Genomic DNA, 17,048 nt, shown 5'->3' with positions numbered 1-17,048 from the left:
TAGATATGTCTCACAGAAGAAGTTGTCTTCAAATGGCAGGCAACCATGACTGACCAAGGAAGTTATGATATTGCATAAAAGCCAAGAAGAGAGCATATGAGGTGGCAAAAGTGAATGGGAAGTCGGATAATTGGGAAGCTTTTTAAATCCAACAAAAGGCAACTAAAAAAGATATAAGAAGGGAAAAGATGAAATATGAGGGCAAGTAAACTAACAATATATCAAATTTTTTTCAGCTATATAAAGAGTAAAAGGGAGGTGAGAGTAGGTATTGGACCACTGGAAAATGATGCTGGAGAGGTAATAATGAGGACAAAGAAATGGCAGATGAACTTTAATGGATACCTTGCATCAGTCTTTTTGTGGATGATACTGGCAGTGTGCAAGAAGTCCATGAGTGTCAGGGAGCAGGAGCGAGTGTCTCTGCTATTACAAAGGGGAACAAAATGCTAGGCAAGCTCAAAGGTCTTAAGGTGGATAAATCACCTGGACCAGGTGGACTACATCCCAGAGTTCTGTAAGAGTTGCTGAAGAGATAGCAGATGCATTGGTTATGATCTTTCAAGCCTAACCTCTGGTTGGGGAAGTGTTAGAGTCTATTATTAAGGATGATGTTTTGGGGTACTTGGAGACTAATGATAAAATAAGTTAAAGTCAGCATGGTTTCTGTAAAGGGGAATCATGCGTGACAAACCTGTTAGAGTTCTTCGAAGCAGGGTGGGCAAAGGAGAGGCAGTGGGTGTCATTTACTTGGATTTTCAGAAGGCATTTGATAAGGTGACACACATGAGGCTGCTTAACAAGATAAAATCCTATGGCGTTACAGGAAAGATACTGGCATGGATAGCGGAATGGCTGACAGGCAGGAGGCTGTGAGTGGGAATAAAGGGGGCCTTTTCTGATTGGCTGCCGGTGACTAGTGACGTTCCTCAGGGGTCGGTATTGGGACCGCTACTTTTCACATTGTTTGAGAATGACTTGGATAATGGAATCGGTGGCTTTGTGGCAAAGTTTGCAGATGATACAAAGGTAAGTGGAGGGGTAGGTAGCGATGTGATTGCAGCAGGAATTAGACAAATTGGAAGAGTGGGCAAAAAAGTGGCAGATGGCATACAGTGTTGGGAAATGTACGATAATGCATTTTGGTAAAAGGAACAATAGTGCAGTCTATTATCGAAGGTTCATACATCAGAGGTGCAGAGGGACTTAGGAGTCCTTGTGCAAAACCCTCAGAAGGTTAATTTACAGGTTGAGACTGGTAAAGAAGGCAAATGCAATTTTGGCATTTATTTCAAGGGAAGTAGAATATAAAAGCAAGGAGATAATGCTGAGGCTTTATAAGACACTAATCAGTCCGTACTTGGAGTATTGTCAACAGTTTTGGGCCCCATATGTCAGAAAGGATGTATTGTCATTGGAGAGAGTCCGGAGGAGGTTCATGAGGATATTTCCAGGAATGAAGGAGTTAACATATGAGGAGCGTTTGGCAGCTTTGGGCCTGTACTCACTGGAATTTAGAAGAATACAGGGGAATCTCATTGAAACCTACCAAATGTTGAAAGGACTAGATAGGGTGGATGTGGATAGGATGTCCCCTATGGTGGGGGTATCCAGAACTAGAGGGCACAACCTCAAAATTGAGGGACAACCTTTTGGAACAGAGGTAAGAAGGAATTTTTTTTTAAACAGAGAGTGGTGAATCTGTGGAATGCTCTGCCACAGAGTGCAGTGGAGTCCATGGGTATACTTAAAACAGAAGTTGATCATTTCCTGATTGGTCAGGGCATCAAAGGATATGGCAGGAAGGAAGGTGCGTGGGGTTGAGTGGGATCTGGGATCAGCCATGATGGAATGGCGGAGCAGACTCGATGGGCTGAATGGCCTAATTCTCCTGTTTTATGGTCTATCCCATTGTATGCCCACCAGCCCAGCATCTGCACACACCAATCATCCCTTTCCTGAACACTGCACACTGCAGTGTCTCTGGAGCCCCTGTACACTGTGTACACAGGTCCCAGTGCTTCTGTGCACTGGTACACAGGCTCCAGGGTCTCCATGCACTGGATGCACTGGCCCTACAGTGACCGTTTGAGACAGAGTTTGGCTCCATTCTGATCCTGACAATCATACCCATCCCTCAACTGACCTGTTCCAACTTGTTGCCAACTCAGAAACCTGAAGGAATGATGTCTTCAGCACCTGACCTCTCCCATACACGTACGTACGTACACACACACACACACACACACACACACACACACACACACACACACACACACACACACACACACACACACACACACACACACACACACACACACACACACACACACACACACACACACACACACCCCAAACAAATCAAGAACACCAGTACACAGTCACACGTATTTACAGACAGGCACACAGAGATAATCACATGAGGAATTTCTCATGGGCAGAGGAACCTTGGGGCTTTGATACCAGAAGTGCTGCAGTTCCACATGAAAACCAGAAGCAACAAGGAGGGTAAATTAAATGCAGGAATGAAGCAATTGTGGTCCAGCGGCAGAGGGTGCTAGTGAGAAACAGCTAAAGTGGTGTACTGATGGGCAGATGTGTGGTTTGACTTCCTGTAGTAGGGGTGCACGTTGAAGAGGAGGCTGTGGTTGCGAGAATGAGGGGTGACACCAAGGACAGGATTGTAGAATTGCACAACAGTACCAGGCAACGCCTCAGATATTAACTAAAGGTTTATGTCTCTGCAATACTTATTCAGTCATTGAGCAAGGGGTCTAGGACTCACTGCCTGAGAGGGTGAGAGAGGTAGGAACTTTCCTCCCCGGCAAACACTCCCTCTTGGGCTTGGAATGGAGAGCTGGAGGCCGGAACGGTAGGGTTAACCCAAGCAGGTCCATGGTCAGCAAGCATGGCCTGGTGGGCCAGATGGTCTCCTCTGGTGCTGGGCTATTTCTATGATTCAGATACACGCAGTTACATGCATGCATTTGCACACCCACGCACGCAGATGTGAGTTTGAATCTGAACGTGAAGGTTTTTAAGTTGAAAGCTGAACTTGGTCTCAGTGAAGGTGACTGAGTGGAGACTGGGAAAAGTCTCACTGACACCCTCAGGACTCCACCTTGCTTGGCCAAAATGGGTCAACACGCCCACACGTGGTTAACTCTTTCCTGACCAGGTGAGGGTGTGCCCGGGGATGCCAGTAAGTATTAGCTGCGACTGCTTCAGCACAAACAGCTCCCTGTACATCCACCTTCCTCGGTCACCCTCGACCTACAGCAGCTAACTCCCATCACCTCACCTTCCAACAAAGGTCTCCTCTCGGTGAAGTTGTGGACACAGCAGGAACAACGTGAGGGGGAGTGTCTGAACTCCCTGGCCGCAAGAACCAGGTCCAGCTGTCAACTACCAAAGGAGGTTAGGTAAACTCGAGAGCTCAGGATTGGGAGAACACACTGTGTCACCCCGTGGTGGGCTGGCAGCTGCTTAATGGACCTAAAGCCTCGCTACAATGATTCAAGTTAAACTGTATTATCATTCAACTGTATACATGTATACCGTCAAATGAAACAATATTCCTCTGGGCCAAGGTGTCCAATACAGTATGCATAACTTACACACAACTCAAATAGATGCTGCCTGGCCTGCTGTGTTCCACCAGCATTTTGTGCGTGTTGTTTGACACAACTCAAAGTAATATTACCGCAATAAATTAGCAAATAGTGAAATGTATTGGAGACAATTGACATTTAGCACAAGATGTATTCACTGCACAAGTCAAAAAGAAAACTGGAGCCTCATAGGTGATGAGACCTGGGTGGTGGCAAAGGAGTTCGGAAGTCCTGCAGCCAGGGGGTAGAAACTATTTCCTAACTTAACAGTTCTTGTCTAGGACAAGAACCTCCTGCCTGATAGTGTTGTTCCAACACAGCAACCAACTTCAGCAGAGCCACAGTCCCGCCCCTCCCTCGGTATGACACTCCATCGCTGGAGAGGGACGGGGGCACTCCCCCTTGTTCAGGGCTGGAGTGAGACTGATCCACACACTACACCCAGTGCACGGCTCACAGGCCATGGGGAGGGACGGAACACCTTTCCTCTGATAACTGAACGCTGTTTATTTCATTAGAAGCAGCTTGTTTACACAGAACTTTTCTCCTTAGTTGGATAGAAAAGTTTTTCTTTTGCCATTTACAAGGTTGAATTGTTTTTGCCAATGAATGCTCATAAAACCAGATTTGGGTGGTTTCTGCATGTCCAGGTTTGTTGAATCTGACGTGTGTGTGTGTGTGTGTGTGTGTGTGTGTGTGTGTGTGTGTGTGTGTGTGTGTGTGTGTGTGTGTGTGTGTGTGTGTGTGTGTGTGTGTGTGTGTGTGTGTGTGTGTGTGTGTGTGTGTGTGTGTGTGTGTGTGTGTGTGTGTGTGTGTCGTCCTGCAGTAACAAAGCAGTGAATCTGCCCTGCCTTCTCCGCTCCATGGTGGTCTCAGCTTGAGCTGGAGTGTGTCAGAATGTTCCGGAGTCAGTGCAAGCAGGAGTGTGCCAGGGTGCTCTGGGCAAAGTTAGGGCTGGCAGCCCTTTTTAGATTTACTGTTTCATCCCCTGCATAACAGCTGTTCTGCTGGGCCAGACTTCTCTGATTCAAACATTCAGTTTCATTAAACACTCATAGCCAAACATCATTGCTTCACGTTGGGGCCAGGACCTTAGCTGTGGCGGATGTGATCAAAGGGCCCTCACGTGTTAAACCAGTGGCTGATTTGTAAGGGGAGCATGCTTCTTCACTGCCACAGTGAAGGTGAACCAGCACAAACCACCTCTCTCTGGGTATATTTCTTTAAATAAAAGTATATTTTTAAAATTAAAGGAAAACTTGCTCCAGTAGGCAGATGGGAACCAGTGTGGTGGGAGAGCATGTGAAGTGGCTGTGGGGGGAACTAGATGATAAGCTTAGGGAGTTGAAAGTAAAAACATATATGTTACATATACTACCTAGGGTTGAGTATCATCTATTTCAATGCAAGGATAGCAAGGGTTAAAATAGGTCCTCTTGAAGATCAGAGTGGTCATCTAAGGATAGAGGCAAGACAAATGAGGGAGATCTTAGCTGGATTTTAATGCATCTGCGCTTGCTCAGGAGATGGACGCAGAGTCTACAGAAGTAAGACAACTCAGCAGAGAGATTATGGACGGCATACAGATTACAGGGGAGGAGATCTTTTTTTGTCTTGAGGCAAATTAGGTGGATAAATCGCCAGGGCCTGACAAAGTTTTCCCTCAGACTCTATGGGAGGCAAGTGCAAAAACTGCAGAGGCCCTAGAAGAGATGTTTAAAACATCCTTAGCCACAGGTGAGGCGCCAGAGGATTGGAGAATAGCAAATGTTATTTGTATGTTTAAGAAAGACTCCAAGAAGAAGCCTGGTATCAGCGGTGGGCAAGTTATTGGAAGGTATTCTACGGAACAGGATATATAAGTATTTGGATGGACAGGGACTGTTTAAGGGCAGCCTGTATGGTTTTGGGTGTGGTAGATTGTGTCTAACCAATCTTAAAGAATTTTTCAATGAAGGCAAGGCAGTGGCTAATGTCTACACAGAGTTTAGCAAGGCCTTTGATAAGGTCCCACATGAGAGGTTGGTCAAAAGGATTCAGTCGTTTGGCATTCAGGATGAGGTAGTAAATTGGACTAGACATTGGCTCCATGGGAGAAGCCAGAGAGTAGTAATAGATAGTTGTCTCTTTGATTGCAGGCCTGTGACTAGCGGTGAGCCACAGGCATCAGTGCTGGGTCCATTGTTGTTTGTCATCAACATCAACGATGTGGATGATAATGTGGTAAACAGGATCAGCAAATTTGCAGATGATACCAAGATTGGGGGTGTAGTGGACAGAGGGAAGACTATCAAAACTTGCAATGGGATCTGAATCAGCTGAAGAAATGGCAGATGGAATTAATTCAGACAAGTGTAAGATGTTGCAGTTTGGGAGGACAAACCAATGTACAACTTACACAGTGAGTGGTAGGGCACTCAGGAGTTCAGTAGAACAGAGGGATCAGGGAGTACAGGTCCATAATTCATAGAAGGTGGTATCACAAATCGATAAAGCTTTAGGTACATTGGCCTTCATAAATCGAAGTACTGAGTACAGGAGTTAAAATGTTTTGTTGAAGTTGTATAAGACATTGGTGAAGACTGGCTTGGAATATTGTGTGCAGTTCTGGTCATCTACCTACAGGAATGATGTCAATAAGATGGAAAGAGCACAGAGAAAATTTACAAAGATGTTGCTGGGACTTACGGACCTCAGTTATGGGAAAAGGTTGAATAGGTTAAGGCTTTATTCTCTGGAATGTAGGAGAATGAGGACAGAGGTGTATAAAGTTATGAGGGGTATAGATAGGGTAAATGCAAGCAAGCTTTCTCTGCTGAGGTTGGGTGAGACAAGAACTAGAGGCCATGGGTTAAGGGTGAATGGTGAAATGTTTCAGGGAAACCTAAGGTGGTGAGAGTATGGAATGAGCTGCCAGCAGAAGTGATCAATGCAGGTTCGATTTCAACATTTAAGAGAAGTTTGAATAAGTACATGGATGGGAAGAGTGTGGAGTACCATGGTCCAGGTGCAGGTTGAGGAGACTATGAAGAATAACAGTTTGGCACAGTTTAGATGGGCTGAAAGGCCTCTTTCTGCACTGTAGTATTCTATGATTCTATAGCAGAATAGTGAGTGAAGTGATCACCTCTCTGTCCCACTCGCCAACCACCTAACCTTCCTGTACATCACAGCAGGCTTTCACAGGAAACCACCAACCGTTCAATAAAAAAACTCTAGATCACAGCTACCGGCAGCAGGACAATGACTTGTGTAACCAGCCAGGGCTGTAGACACAGCTCAAAACCACCAGCTCTGAAGAAAGATGAGTTTCTGACACATTCATTTCTGCTTCATTACCGGAGAGGGTGTGAGTCACTGTCTAGAGAGCGGAGGTAAGGCAACACCAGCCCTCTTTGCAGACACTAGTCAAGGTGCAGGAAATACTGAGTGTAGATTACTCCTTCAGCAGTGAGGTCCTAGCCACAGGAGAGGTGGTCTTCCAGGGCTAGGGACTACCTTGTATAAGGTGCAGAGGAGATTCGCTCAGAAACTGGCAGCAAGACTGAAACTCTCCTCCTCCCCTTTCTTCCGTGATCCACTCTCCTTCCCGCCTCTCCTATCAGATTCCTTCTTTTAAGAGCAACACACAGGTGTTAGAGGAACTCAGCAGGCCAGACAGAGTCCTGATGAAGGGTCTCAGCCAGTAATGTTGATTCTATATTCCTGTCCATAGAAGCTACCTGACCTAGTGAATTCCTCCAGCATTTTGTGTGTGTGTTACATTGGACCATCCTGTTCCCTACACCCTCTAACTCAACCTTCAAAGACTCTGCATCCATCTTTTGAGAGAGAGAGAGAGAGAGTTCCAAAGATTCAGAAACCTTAGAAAATATTTCACCTCATCCAGCTGAAATGGATAGCTCCTTGTCTGAGACACTGAGCCCCAGTTGTAGACATCCCACCAGAAAAGTGTCCACTTGATATTTCCCATGTTCTCCTCTTACAGCATGGGTAAGGTGGACAGTGGGACACGGTTCTCCGTCGTAGAGGTGTTAAACTGAGGGGAACAGGTTTCAGGATGAGGAGTAGCAGGGAATCAGAGGTTCTTCTCCCCACAGGGTTTTGGAGTCCAGAATCCACTACCTGAGGGGGTGGTGGAGCCAGCAACACTTCAAAGTTTAAAAGTTATCTGGATGAACCAAGACAGGGAAGGTTAAGGATCTGGTGGGATTTGTACAAATGGGTAGGATGGTTTGTCACAGGCACAGGGATGTCCTGTTTCTGCATTGCTTAGCACTTTTTCTATCAGATCACCTCTCAGACATGTAACCTACAGACTGTATAAGTCCAACCACCATTTGTTTTCCCCCGAGACACCACTTTCATTTACAAAGGGTTAACTTTGGTTAAGAGCTTGGGTCCTACAGCCGAGGATGGAAGGCAGAAGAAATATTTTCATGCTGTGGATTATTTGAACGTTCGACTGCAATGGGGCTGAGGCAGGGTCCTTAGAGTTCAAAAGGGGTGTGCAGGATGGGGCAGGACAGAATTACAATGGGGTCACCCCACCTCTTCTGGACATTAGTGGGGTGCCTGCAGATGGACAGGGCAGTTCCCACCTCCTCCCACTCTGCACCCACCACACACAATACTGAGCCACTTGGTTCCACAGCAGCTGCTGGCACCAGGAGTAGGGACAACAGCAGTGACATGAACATCAGTGACTCCATTTCACCCTCCTGGGTCTTCCTTCATTTCAGCTGGTTAGATTCCTCAACCCTCCCCCTCCCCCCGACAACAGCACTGGAGGGGAGCCCCTCTCTTTCATCTTCAGGGTCTGGGTACAGTCAATTGGTTTATTATTTCTGTACCCTGCTACTGAGATAGAGTGAAAAACTTTATTCTGTGCGTAAATGACTTCACCAGATCGGCATATTGTTAATCAGGTCGGTATTTACTGCTGATCCCTCATTGCCCCGAGAGGAAGGCGTGAACGGGGTAGCAGTGCTGGAGAATGTGGTCCCATAGCACTGCTGGGCAGGGAGTTCCAGGGTTTATTTCCAAGGCAACCTGCAGATGGTGGTATTCTCTGGCACCTGTGCTCTTGTCTCCTCCAGCCACTCTTCAACGCGTTAACCCTTCCGTGAAAGGAATCAGCATCCTGAACGTGATCCATATGTCCTCCTTGATTAGCCCGCTCGTCACATCCTCACGGAGACGCTGAGGAGTTTATCAAACACGCAGGTGGGGATGTTCACCAGTCACTGAACAGTTCACATCTCCTCCTCAGACCCAGCCTGCAGACAGGATGACCTGGTCATCACCCGGCCACGGCTGAGGGGTGGCGGACACGCTCTCAGTACTTTCCAGCGTCCAGTCCGCATTCTCACCAGTTTTGATAAACAGGCTTCGGGATGAAACATGAATCGTTTCTCCCTGCACGGACGCTGCTCTACCCGCTGAGTGTTTCCACCTTTTAATAATTTCTAACGTCCCGAGGTCGCAGCCCGTCCTGTGACAGACGCGGTGGTTACAGGTGCAGGCAGGCAAGAGGCTGCATTACTAATGCGAGGAATCGCCCTCGCTACAGGCACAAGAACAGCACCGTAACGTGATTTGGCCAATGAAGCCGATCTCTCACTTTCCTGCTCCGACAACAATAAAGTTCAATACCGTGGCGACCGAAGCGGGCGGAACACTCTCCCTCTCTCCAGTCCCAGCACGGTGGCCGCGATGTGACCAGAAACTGAGAGCACTGTATCTGCGGGGCTAATCCCCACTCCATCACCCCCCAGAAAAAAAACCAGTAGCACCCACTCCCTCTCCAGGCTTCATCAGACCTAAGTTCGGTGTCTGGGTACAGTCAACCGTTACCTTCCCGAAACGATTGATTATCTCGGGATATCTCCCTTACCCCTTCCCGGCGGCAGATTCACTGGGGGGGGGGGGGCAGGGACTGGGAACCCGTTAAAATTAACCCTCAGAGAGCGAGAGGAACGGAGAGGTTTCAGACAGGGTGAAGAGGGGGACCGAGAGGCTATGGATACGGGGCGTCCGGAATGGACACCGAGCCTCCGACTTGCTTGCTGTCCCGGAGACAGTACCCGGGGATCCTCTGGCGCCGAAAACACCCCTCCTTGTGAACCCCCCGACTCGTTCAACTGCCCCCGGATCTGAAAGCCGAGCTGTTCAATCCGTCCGGACGCTCCGCTCCTGCATCCTACCTTCCTGTGACTCTGGCATCTTTGCCTTCGGTCCAGAGCCCTGCTCCCGGCTCCCGTCCCCCGCGTTCCGAGCTCCCACAGCCCAGGATGTCCGGAATGTGAGGCAGAGGTAACGGGAACCCCGGTTAAATAGTCGCGGCCCTGCCGCTGTTGCCCGGGGAGAGAGGCGGGCTGGAGGCGGTGCAGCAGATGAAGTCTCTGTGGTGAGCGGCGCGACCTTTCACAGTACAGCTTCCTTACAAGGAGTGCGAGCCTTGAACGACCCAAGGACATCAGGCACGCAGAGAGGGGTCATCGCACGGGTAATGAGGAATGGCCTCACCCCTACAACGGCAGGTCACCGTCTGCGATAGAGGAAGGTGGAAACACTCGGCAGGTCGGGCGACGCCTGTGGGAGGTGTTTCAGGCTGAAGACCTAGAGCCCCTGCATTGCCGCTGCCCGCCCTGCACAAAGATGCCAAAGTTTCTGTTTTCATTTCCATCACCAGCGTTTTGACGTTTTGAAAAGTTTCAAAACTTCCTTCTCCAGGAGGCCTCTAACGCAAGAGGAAGGAGACGTTGCATCTGCTCTGGAGAATGAGGCGGGTGTAATGGGGAGCACTCAGGCAAGAGCAATCACCATACAGTATCTGGTTCAGACAATATCTTCACCAGAGATGGGTTGGCTGAAAGGAGATGTTCAGAATAAAGTTCGCGATAAGTAGATAATCCTCCCCATGCCCCAGGATCCCTGCAGAGTGAACATCTGCTTATCTCTGTCTGACTCAGCTCTCTATGACAGAGAGTGCCAAACGTCCTCGGTCCCATGACAGAACAAGTTCCTGCTCCTCTCTGCATTCTAGTTTTCACACGGTTGTTCTGAACTAGGCCCCTTAATTACCCCATGGAGAAACATCCCAGTATCTGTCTGCTGAGTTCCCTCAGAGTCGTGTATGTTTCAATAAGATCACATCTGGTCCTCAATTCTCAAAACAACCTCAGAAAAAACACACTCTTTCTGTAAAGGAGAACCCCTGCCCCCCATAACCCCAGAGGTGCTGCTCCCGATGGTATCTCACCAGTGCTCTGTGATTGTCGCAGGACCCCCATTCCCCAGGTTACCCGACCAATGCCCCATTTCTGCTCTAGCTGCATGCTAAGCTTCTGTGTTTGTGTACGAGAAGCTCCTGACCCTCATCTTCCTCACCGTGACCCTGTCTCTGTTCCTATCAGTCAATGATTCCTGACCTCCATGTCCCTCCATGTGAGTACCCCTGACCTTCATCTCCATTCCCAAAGCCCTTCATCTCTGTTTCTCTCACCTGATGTCTCCTGATCTTCACCTTCCTCCAAATGAGGAACCCTGACCTCCATCTCCCATCACATGAGGACCCTAACCTTTGTTTCCCTTCCCATGATCCCTCATCTCTTTTCCCCATCATCTGACCTCCGTCTCCCTTTACACTTCCTCACTCGTTCTCCAGCCGGTATGTTCTTGCCTACACCCGTAGCCATGCCTCTTTGCCGAATATCTCTTTTGACAGCTTGCTCACCCACCCATTCAACATCCGCTGATGTGGCCAGGGGACAATCAGCAGTAAGTTGTTGAAGTCCCAGTCCTGATGTAAAGAGAGAGGGAGAATGCGAATACAACCATCAACGGATGAGAAAGAGGCATGAGTGGCAGCTACCATAAAGGGGCATGTCAGAGCCAGCATTGGTGTGGGGATGCAGACACAGCTCATTGGAAGGAGGCTCCAGGGTGAGCAGCCAGTGGGATACGTCATGGGCCTGGTGGCATGATTAGTAACTGTGCAGACAACTGGTGTACGAGTGGTATGGCGGACAGCGAAGAGGGTCGCAACGGGCTCTAGATCAACTGGGAAAGTGGGCAAGGAAATGACAGATGGAATTTAGCTCAGAAAAATGTAAGTGATGCACTGTGCTAAGTTTAGGGCAGGACTTAAGACAGTGAAGGCAGGGAGTAATAAGAACAAAGAGACCCTGGGATACAGGTGTATAGTTCCCTGAAGTAGTGACAAAGTTAGGCAGGGTGGTGAAGAAGCACATGGCATGCTTGCCTTCATTGGCTGTGACGTTGACTACACGAATTGGGACGTCATGTTTCCGTTGTACAAAATATTGGTGAGATTATGCTTGTTCTTGTCACCCCACTATAGAACAGATTAAACACTGAACAACTTCTCAAGGAGGTAACCAGACCTGGAGGGCTTGAGTTATAAGAGCTTTGGTAGGCTGCAGCTACTTTCCTGAGAGTGAAGGAGACGGGGAGGCGGTGGTGACCTTATGGAGGTGTATAAAATCCTGAGGGGCACAGATATGGTGAATGCACGTAGTCCTTTTCCCGGGGAAAGGGAAGTCTAAAACTAGAGCATATAGGTTTAAGGTGAGAGGGGAAAGATTCAAAGGGGACCTGAGAGGCAAAGTTTTTCCACACACAGGGTGGTGGGTGTGTGGAACAAGTTGCTTGGGAGTGCGTCTTGCATTGTTTAAGTCTTTAGCAATGTTTAAGTCTTTAAACAGGTACATGATATGTAGGAAAGGTTTAGAGGGATATGGGCCAACTGCAGGCCAATGGAACTGGCTCAGATAGGTGACTGGAGTAGGGCTGAGAGGCTTGTTTCTCAGCTGTATCACCCAATGACTATATCGCGCAGAGTGAAAATCACTGAGAAGATGAGGAAATTTGGCTGTGCTTAAGGAAAACAAGTCACCTGTGTACGAGATAATTTAAACAAATAGAGGAATGCTTCTGATACTGGTTTAATATTGCTGTGATGGCAGATCGTTAAAGCAAGTACATTGTTATCACAGAGTAAAGTTAAGAAGCCACGCACAGTGGTCAGTGTGGTGAGAACAATGCAGAGGAACGTTGGTAAACACAAAGTACACTGCAGATGCTGTGGTCAAATCAACACGTACAAACAAGCTGGATGAACTCAGCAGGTCGGGCAGCATCCGTTGAAAGGAGCAGTCAACGTTTCAGGCCGAGACCCTTTCAACGGATGCTGCCCGACCTGCTGAGTTCATCCAGCTTGTTTGTAAGAGGAATGTTGGAATGGATTGGTGTCATTATGAGGGCACTAACAGATATTTGGAGGCAAGCAGGTAGTCTGGGACGGAATGAATACAGCCAGTCTTCACTCTTGCCACCTTGTGCTTTGATTGGTGGGTTGTGATATATCCTAGATTACCAAAGCAGACAATCCATTGTGAACAGAAAGAGAAATAAAGCCTCCTTGAAACAATGTCATGTCCCCACTGACACTCGGGACAACGGTCTGAGAGCACCAGTAAATGGCGGAAGGACTGGTCCTCATGGCAAACCTCATCTGTTGCAATCTTTGCCTGTCCTTTAGGTGGAGGAGTCTGCATTTCCTACATTTGCTCTCATCGGCCACCCAAAACCCGATGAATCAAAGCGTGAACTTTACCAGGTGAAGACAATGAAGGACCTGCAGGTTCTAGCCCAGACGGGGCAAGAGAGGGCTACATCTGCCCCATGTGCAGGGCCTCTCCGTGTACCAGCCTTGAACCCTCCTTTCCCACTCTGAGTGGATGTTGGGCAGGGATTACCAGTTGTCAGTAGGAATGTTGTAGGTTTCAAGAAGGCTTTATGATTCATCTACCCAGTGCCAATGAAATTGTTCCCCTTGGGGCCAGAGCACCTAAGAAAGAAAGTAAATGAAGAGAAACAGAATAATAAGGGTTGAAGCTATTGAAGCAGAGTACTGGGCAACTGACATTAGAGTCCAGCTTAAGCTCAGTCTGTGAGATAGTCAACAAGATGGTAAGGGATTGGATTAGAGTTGAATTGGTAGAAATGCATGGTTAATGGTCCGAAACAAAGACTCTATTACTGAGCTCTGCCACTCTATAGAGAGTACTGAATTTCATCCTAGTCACCACACATGAGGAAGGATGTGGGTTCCCGAAAAATATTCCGAGAATATTCCCAGGAACGACGGAGTTCAGCCTGGGGAAGCTGGGGTTGTTGCCATCAGAGAGAAGAGGTTTGAGAGGCGGCTTGGTGGAGGCAGATAAGTACAGGATATGTCTGCAGAGGGGTGCAGAGAGCAGCTTTCCCAGGCTCAGGGTCTAGCAGTACAGACTCCAAACTTTGGGCAGACAAGAAAGGAGGACAGAAGGGAGGAGGTCACCCACACACACAGGGGGTGGTGGTGGGGGGGGGTCTCATCTGCAGCTTACTGCCTACAACAAGGGTTGGAAGTTGGGGACAGGGAGAACTTGATCCTTGTTTTGTCCTGGAGGAGAGGGCTGACGGAAATGGTCAAGGGCTTTACCTACAACATGAAAGGTGAAGCCATAGTATAAAAAAAGTCACAGTGGGTAAAGTTCTACCATCAGAGCAAGTAAAACAGAGACAGAGGAGCTGGCAGAGTGGGATGGAGTCCCTATAGGAGGCAGGGTAGGGAGCAGAGCAGGCGAGGTAGCTACGGAATTCAGCATGCTTGTAGTGGATGTTAGTACCACCATATTCTGATATGGAGATAGGGAGATCTGGAAAGGAAGCGACAAGTCAATGAGCTAAGGGCACAGTGGAACTGGCAGCAAAGCCAATGGAACTGTTGAGTTCCACATGAGTGTAGGAGGCAACAGCTAGGAAGCAGGATTCATCCAGTCTCGAGTGACTCCACGGGCAGGATTAGAACTTACAGCATCTCTGAGAACTCCTGACCTTTGTGTGAAGGTTTGCTTGTCCTCAGCTCTCTCTCCTCCTTCGAACCAAAACCACAGGCGTACAGGAAAAGCGGTACACGTGGCGGGAGGCAGGGTGCCGAGGAATGCTTTTGGCCTGCTGGCATTCGCCAGGCAGGGATTTGAGTACAGGAGCTGGGACGTTATGGTGCAGCTGTACAAAGTGTCGGTGAGGCTCCACCCCGAGTATTGTGTACAGTATCGGAAAGATGTCGCTAAACTGGAATGAGAGCAAAGAAGATATGAGTTATAGGAGAAGGCTGGGCAGGTTAGGGTTTTGTTCTTTGGAAAAGAGAATATACACCTTACAGAGGTGTATAAAGTTATGAGAGGCATAGATAGGGCGAATATGTACAGTCTAAAGGGTCTGTTTCTATGTTATACTACTCTATCTACCCCTAACATGTGGCACAGTGTGGTTGTGGGAAATGCCTCAGAATGTTGCTGAAAAATACAAGATTTGAAGTTCTCCAGTGTTTTTTTAAAACAATGGTTTATTGCTGTGCGGTTCTTTGAAGAATGTAGCTTCGTAGTGTAAGAATGGTGATAACCACTGTGTACACCAAAGGACTCACACAACTGAAGCGTCCATTTCCATATTGTAACACTCTTTATCTATCTAGACAGCAGAGCAGTTTAAAAAAAACTTATGTTGTGGCAATGATGATAAATGTTAGATAGTGACCATACTAGTCTGCACTTTGTTCATATGAGCCTGCTGCAGCCTGGACTTCTTATTCACTTCACTAGCTGGCTGGTGGCATAGTGGCATCAGCACTGGACTTTGGTGCCCAGTTCAAATCCAGCCAGCTCCTTGCACATTTTCCATACGTTGAACGTTGACTGTGTCAAATGCTGTGGAAACAAAAACAAAAATGTGCTGCACAAGGTGTGAAAATAAATTTAAAAACAGATATGTGTGAGGAGTTGCTACTTCAGTCCACCTCTGCAAAAAAACCCCACCCCTGACACCTCCCTGTAGGTTCCTTTGGGAGGACGCACAAGCGAAGACTGTAGGACCCTGAGGTGGGCGGAACAACAAAGGGGCATGGGAATACAGATCCATAACTTCTTGGAAGTTGCATCTATCTTGCTGGACAGGGAGACAGAATTGTAATGATAGCTTTTGGCTCATTGGCCTTCATAGAGTATAGGAGCTGGGATGTTATGTTGAAGTTGTATGAGATGTAGGTGAGGTAAAACTTGGAGTATTATGGAGCAGCTCTGGTCACCTACCTTCAGGAAAGATATTAATAAGATTGAAGGAGCGAAGAGGAAATTTACAAGGATGTTGTTGTGACCTAAGTTAGAGGGAAAGGTTGAATACGTTGGGACTTTATTCCCTGGAGTGTCAGAATGAGGGGAGATATTATAGAGGTTTATTCAAGGATGTGGGGTATAGATAGGATGAATGCATGCAGGCTTTTTTCCATTCATGCAGGGTTAAACTTGGGCTATATTATTACTTTTTAAATGTTTCTGTAACTATGATTTTCCACTATCATAATTATGTATGCTATATGTGCTGTGTGACTGTTTTGGTTGCCTGTATTTATGTGTAGGGTTGAATGACAATTAAACTTCAACTTGAACTAGAGGTCATGGGTTTAAGATGAAAAGTGAAATATTTAAGGGGAACCTGATGGGAAAGTTCTTCACGCAGAGGATGGCACAAATGTTGAATGAGCTATCTGTGGAAATTGCATTTGTGGGTTTAATAGTAATTTTTAAAAAAAGGTTTGGGTAGGCACATGGATGAGAGGGGTATAGAGGGCTATGGTCTGTATGCTGGTAGATGGGACTAGGTAGAAGATCAGGTCAGAATGGACTAGATGGGCTGTTGCAACACATACAACGAGCTGGAGGGACTCAGTGGGTCGGACAGCATCCGTGGAAATGAACAGTCAACATTTCGGGCTGAAACCCTGAAGAGGGAGGGGGCAGGGGCCCTATAAAGAAGGTGGGGGGAGGCTGGTAGGTGCCAGGTGAAAAACCAGTAAGAGGAAAGATCAAGGGGTGGGAGAGGGGAAGCAGGGAGGGGATAGGCAGGAAAGGTGAAGGAATGCAAGGGGAAAGCACTGTAGTAGAAGGCAGAATCATGAGAGAGGTGATAGGCAGCTGGAGGAGGAAGAGGCAGAGTGAAAGTGGGATGGGGGAAGGGAGAGGGAGGGAATTACCGGAAGTTGGAGAATTTGATGTTCATACCAAGGGGCTGGAGACTACCCAGACGGTATATGAGGTGTTGCTCCTCCAACCTGAGTTTGGCTTCATTATGGCAGTAGAGGAGGCCATGTATGGACATATCTGAATGGGAATGTGAAGCAGAGTTGAAGTGGGTGGCAACCAGGAGATCCTGTCTATTGTGACGGACGGAGCATAGGTGCTCGACGAAGCGATCCCCCAATCTGCGTCGGGTCTCGCCGATGTAGAGGAGGCCGCACCGGATGCAATAGATGACCCCAACAGACTCACAAGTGAAGGACTGTTTGGGGCCCTGAATGGTGGTGAGGGA

General features: G+C 47.8%; 1 protein-coding gene across 4 annotated transcripts in view; it reads right to left on the bottom strand.

Moving 5' to 3' along the window:
- entpd1 (ectonucleoside triphosphate diphosphohydrolase 1) overlaps positions 1-10,189 on the bottom strand; it is a 31,936-nt gene extending 21,747 nt beyond the window's left edge. Inside the window, exon 1 of one of the 4 annotated variants that reach the window (XM_073027120.1) lies at positions 9,818-10,189. In XM_073027120.1, the coding sequence (XP_072883221.1) occupies positions 9,818-10,090 (273 nt within the window). In that variant the 5' untranslated portion in view covers positions 10,091-10,189. The remainder of the gene's footprint in view (positions 1-9,817) is intronic. The other 3 variants (XM_073027119.1, XM_073027115.1, XM_073027117.1) reach the window with 3 other exon arrangements.
- Between the last annotated feature and the right edge of the window lie 6,859 nt (positions 10,190-17,048).

Source organism: Hemitrygon akajei, chromosome 23 (genome assembly GCF_048418815.1).
Source record: "Hemitrygon akajei chromosome 23, sHemAka1.3, whole genome shotgun sequence".
NCBI lineage: Eukaryota > Metazoa > Chordata > Chondrichthyes > Myliobatiformes > Dasyatidae > Hemitrygon > Hemitrygon akajei.
The sequence above is the reverse complement of the archived record's forward strand: the minus strand, read 5'-3'. Positions and strand labels throughout refer to the sequence as shown.